This window comes from Periophthalmus magnuspinnatus, chromosome 17, assembly GCF_009829125.3.
Source record: "Periophthalmus magnuspinnatus isolate fPerMag1 chromosome 17, fPerMag1.2.pri, whole genome shotgun sequence".
NCBI classification, from domain to species: Eukaryota; Metazoa; Chordata; class Actinopteri; order Gobiiformes; family Gobiidae; genus Periophthalmus; species Periophthalmus magnuspinnatus.
Window position 1 is genome coordinate 15,964,392 of NC_047142.1, and position 6,000 is coordinate 15,970,391.

General features: G+C 36.0%; 1 protein-coding gene across 1 annotated transcript in view; it reads left to right on the forward strand.

Moving 5' to 3' along the window:
• LOC117384753 (piezo-type mechanosensitive ion channel component 2) overlaps nt 1–6,000 on the forward strand; it is a 139,750-nt gene that overhangs the window by 34,328 nt on the left and 99,422 nt on the right. Inside the window, exon 3 of the mRNA XM_055228613.1 lies at nt 2,728–2,853. Coding sequence (XP_055084588.1) covers nt 2,728–2,853 — 126 coding nt within the window. The remainder of the gene's footprint in view (nt 1–2,727; nt 2,854–6,000) is intronic.

The following is a 6,000-nucleotide window of genomic DNA, read 5'->3' on the forward strand; positions in this document are numbered from 1 at the left end:
AACTTATGTAACTTTATTCAATAGCAGGTTTTCGGTTGCTTACAAAAATCAAGCATTCTTACAGCTTTCTACCCCTGTAATTTAGCGATCTCTCCCTGATCCTACATTCCTCATGGTGAGCTGTACGATCCTGTAGTAGATTTAGCCCACAAGCCGACATCATCCAAGCTCCTTCACAAACCTGATGTGATGTGCAGTAGTTTCATTAGAAAAATGCACATCAATTGTAATGTGATAGCACTCTGATGGGGGACTGACTTAGCACAGAGAGCAACTCAAAAACTGAAATTTATAAACATTTTAATATGTGAATACTGGGACTATAGCATTTGCAAAACAATAAAAGGGCACATTGTGATCTAAATATATTGTGTTAGCAGTTAATACCCCATAGAAGTAAAATACCCCCGTTTTAATATACTGTGGAACATGCCAGACAAAGCAAGTAAACATGAAAAAAGTTCTGTATTGCACCTTCAGTTCAATACATTTTAGATCATGCTGGCCTATAATGAACAATACAGTCTACTGTTTTTACCTCTTGTTGACCCTGTAATTTCCTTTTACCATAAATTCTGATTACATCCCATAATACTGGCTGTGGTTGGTGTCCATGGTAACCCACTGCCCTGCACATGGGGCTTTATGGTGCACTTGCAGGTATTTGGGATAATTTGTCTGTTGTTGTGGAGATAGTTCTTGGTAGTGGGATCACGTTTACACCTCGTTAACTTGTTTAGAACGGACATACTTCTGTAATTACATGTACCATCTGCTACTGTGGTCAAACCCCCAATTCATTAAAGCCAAGGAAATTAGACTCAATGATTGCTTTTCCTGTCTGTACTACTACAACAACAACTACTACTACTACGACTACTGCAACGACTACAACTTAGTGTTTTAGTGTATTAGGTGTCTGTGTAATCCCTCAGGCATCCAGGTGTGATCCATAGCAAAATAGTTTTTGTTTTTTTTGATTGACAACTACTACTTCTACTATTGCTGCTACCACTACTACTGATACTACCACTACTACTGACACTACTATATCTGCTACTGCTGCTACTACTACGACTACTACTAGTATTACTACTTCTACTATTACGTCTGCTACTACTACTACTACATCTGCTATTAATACTACTTCTTCTACTACTTCTACTGGTACTACTATGTCTGCTACTACTATTACTATTACTACTGCAGAAGACATCGCTCAAATATCCTTTCTACTACTGCTACTTCTGCTATTACTACTACTACTATTTCTACTATTACCGCAAAAGACATCTCTCAAATTTTATTTCTACTGCTGCTACTTCTACTATTACTACTACTACAGCTACTACGGCTGCTACTACTACTACTACCACTCCAAATGACTGTATGCATTTGTATAAAAAGTACCACATCCTTGCAGGGGGGGGTGCTTAATCTTTTACTCATTATGTCTCAATTTCGAAGTTGCAGTTTACCTGGGGCTTATTTTTATTATTGTACTACAGTTTCAAGAGAAAGGAACAAATAACAAGACGCCAATCTGCACCATCACCATTAAATACTTTGCCTCGTTAGCCAGTCTCTCCCATTTTTTCTCAAATGTAGGATGGACTGGACCCACACAACAGTCTAATTTTGGGACAGTTCAGTTGTTTATGTATAGCATGTGTCTCTCAAATGTAGAAGACATCTCTCAAATATCCTTGTGACTTGGCCAGGTCGCCTTTGAAAAAGAAATTTAAATCTTAACAAGTTTTTTTATGGAAAATCACTTGTTTTATCAGATTTAAAATTTTAAATGCCTTTGCTGTTTTCACTATGGATTTTTTTTTTTTTAAACTGTTTTGTTTTTAATTCTGAATTTCATTTTTTCAGTATGTTTAAAAATTCTAAATGAAAAAAATCACTTTTAAATATTCAGCATATATTTTCAAGCCACAATTCAGAGTATAAATTTGCAATGAAAAATTTCGGAGCAAAGAAGAGGAAAGGCAAAAAAATTATCTTCCACAGATTTCCTGATTAAATAAAGGTTCAATTCAAAAACATCAGAGCAAATTTGGGTAAAATATATAAGTTCTTTACCTCATCTACATAAGAGTTTAGTGCATCTCTTTTTTGTTTCTTGATCATTTGTGTTATTTTGTTCTTGTTTACTTTAAGCTCCCATAGTTGGTGAAGTGTCTTGCCCAGTGGCATAACAACAGTATGCACTGGTCTGAGCTGAGATTTAACCATTGACCTCTGTCGTTTCTGTCATTAAGAAATAACATGACACATTATCAGAATATTCAAAATATATTTAGGGAAGTCTCACATTTTGATAACCCACAGGTTCTCACAAATCATTCATTTGAGTTAAGGTATTTTCAGTTGACCCTGTGTTTATTTATCTTTGGTTAAAATTAATGGGCAACATTGACTAAGAAACATATCATGATCAAAATATCTCATGTGTATTGTGAAGGAAATGACACAATGATGTAGATTTAATACGCCAAAGCAGAGCCCAGCCATTTGGGGTCAAAGCAGACATCAATATAAGGGCGTATGGATCATGGTCGAGTTTCTAGCACTTTGCACTGCTCCTCACTGTTGAACCTTTGGCATCAGTTGAAGGATGGGTCAAATGAGAATGAACTCCCCCTCTTATAAATAAAGGATGCCAGTTCTGTAACTAAACCTAGTTAAATGTTTGTCCGCCCTCTCTCTGTGTGTGTGCAGGTCACACAGGTCGTCTGCTGCAGTCCCTGTGCTTCACCAGTCTGTCCTTTCTGCTGCTGCACATTATTTACCAGATCACTGTCCACAGCCTGCTCGCCTCCCACTCCATCTCCAAGCACTTCAACTGTGAGTATGCAACACATAAACACAATGTCTGTGGTTTGTGGGAAACATGAAGCTTTACACAAGTATACTTATGTCATTTTTATTAAATATTCTGACTTAATGGTAAAACAAATACAAAATGTATGCTGTCTTGTTTCATTCATGTTTAGGCCATCTTATTCTCAAGAACTCATAATACTCAGCCCCACATTGTGATGTCATATGGTGGTAATCCAGAAAGCCTCTGTGTTTTTTCAACCCATTCACTAGGGAACCATGGAGTGTTATATGCTCGAAAATCAGTGTTAAAGGTGAACTGTGCAACTTTTCTGGTAGAGGTTTGCCACATGCTTGAGATGTTTTTGCTTGGTATAGAATGCTCAACAGTATTTACTGTTTACTGTCATTTATTTATTGAGCATTTATTCAATTCCAGGTGTTTTTATTGCTATAATAACATACCTTCTTATGGTCATCGCGGTTGCCTCTCCACAGATGTGACCTATAACTTCTCTTGGCTGCATCACCTGCTGTTCTCCATAGAGGTAGATAAGTTTAATGCCATACTGCAATAACATCTCCAAGCAAATAGTGTGTAAAATCTCAAACTTGATTTTGATGCTAAGGAATAGACTTGAGCTAAGGTTCATTTCTGTCCTGTGAATGTGACTTTTTTAGTACTGACACCTGCTCAAATCAGTATCTAGTTTTGATACTAGTTTAAGTATCTGAATTTCGATACTTTCGACAACTCTAGTTTTCATTACATATAAATTAAGGTATAAAATGTGAAATGCCAATGCCAAGGTGTCCCAAAGCCTTTCTTAAAGTCTGAATAAAGCTCCATACAGGATTTCCATTTAATTAAACAAGCGCCAGTGTAAATAGAAAGTACTTCAGATTAACAGCAGCTTAGGTAGAATTGATTGCGTTTAAGTTCCAATGGAGTCTTCTTACATTGTTGTACAAAAGTCAATGAGTTTGTCTGCCCACCATTAGACAGCAGAGGAGATGGTTTTAATTAAATCCTCAAGACCTAAACTTGTGGAAAAGAGGAAACAGCTGTAGCTAATAAACTCTAACATTGTCCAGACTGTTTATGTTAGTCACAGCATTCACTGACAGAGCCCAGCCAAGAGTTAAAGGGTTAAAGTCATATGGGACACTTATGGAAGAAGAAAGTATCAAAATAACACGCTCTGTCATAACCAATTACAAATCAGTCTTATCTTTAGTATTTACTCTTTACATCATGACATATGGCACTTAACATATTTCAGTTTATAGAACATAGTTTTACTTAAAATAACCATATTCTGCATATATTTTGTCTCACTAAAGTTGCCATAGTTTGTAAAATTTACTCAGAATTAACACCAGAGTCCTGTACTACAAAGCGGGTTCACAACTTGCTCTGTCAACCCTGGATTTTCTGAATGAAGCCGTGCGCATTAACACAACGGGGGCGGGGTTAGCGCTAGTCGACCAATCAGAATATATAGAAAAGGTAAGAGCTATGTACGCCACACATGAGGAACTGTCAGTCAAAATCACTGAATATACGATGAATTGAAATAATAAAGAATAAGCCAAAGGAAACGCGGTCGCTTTTCACAATAATAAGTTTTGAATTGTGATATGATGCTGAAGTAAATATAGACAATAAACGATAATATTGAAACTGTATAACCCAAGAGCAGATTTAAAAAAACAAAAACTATTCTCATCCTTCAATTTGTTAAAAAAATATCATAAGCGGCAATAAATAAATAGTAGAATGAAACACTTTAGTACTTAGTTTGCGTTTGTAATGAGTCATAGAAGTTATTAATTCAACTGGTTATGGCTGAAATCTTATCAAATAATCAAAAAATAAACAAAAATTTGTGTCTAGAATCTGTACACGCAATAAATATTGCGCCCCCCCCCCCCCCAAAAAAAAATAAAAATAAATAAATAAATAAAAAATAATGGTTCCAGGTTTCATATACTGAAGGATAAGTTGATTTGTGAAGTCGGCCAATCACACCCACGCACGTTACGCCACAGAGAAAGTAGAGCTTATTTCACTTATCGATATAGAAAAAGCGTCTTATGTGCTTCAGTCGTGAAACATAGACTATGACATCATCATACAGCGCCATGAACTGAATGAACGGCACCTATGTCTGTGTCAAGATGCACGCCTCATACAAATATATGTGCAATTACATTTTAGTTTTTAAATCTTACAAATTATAATAGCAGACATTTAGTGTAATGCAGTATGATTTAACAATGTGTATTCACTCCGGGCATAAAAGTTGTCCTTGTAAAGTTGATGGCTGACGTTGTAAAGAGTATTATAGTTCTCCCCTCTGACAATACATTTTACATAGTCCATTGTGAGACCTTCCCTGAGGTCCTGGATTGAGACCCAAAATCTGTTAAAAGTGAGTGACTAAAATAGGCGACTTGGTAAAACAACCGCCAGACTTGTCTCCAAATCTATCAAAATGAGTTATGGAATGAACGGTGTGTTATCAGTTACACCCCTAACCTCGTCATCTCTCACTAAAACAAATAAAACACAATATGACAGGTGAACAAAATATATGAAACCCATGACCAAATATGGAAACAAACTCGATTTTGGTTTGGTAGGATCAGGGTCATGGATTTTAGAATTATAGCAGTTGTACATATAAGGTGTTGTCATTGTGCAATTTCAATTTGATTATGATTTTTCCTTTTATACATAGGAGGATTTTTGCATTAAAGGGCCTATATTACACTCTTTTCCGATCTATTCTCATCAAAACATACCTTAAGTTGTGTTTTGTTTCATTCACACATGTTTAACACACAAAACCTGCATATTTAGGCTGTGTTCTTCTTTCAAAACAGAAAATACTCTGTTCCACCTTGTGATGTCATCATGTGGTAATACAGGAAGTGCTCCACTGCGATTTTAAACTCCAAACACCTTCACTAAAATCATTTGGATAATTTCAGAATCTGCCAAGCTCCATTGAACAAAAGGTAAAAGCCATTTTCTGTCTTGAAAACTAACACTTCATGACATCACAAGGTGGAACAGAGCATTTGAACTTTGAACAGGTAGACAAATAATCCAGGATTATGTTTGAATGAAACACAACACAACTCTAGGTATATTTCTGAGGAGGT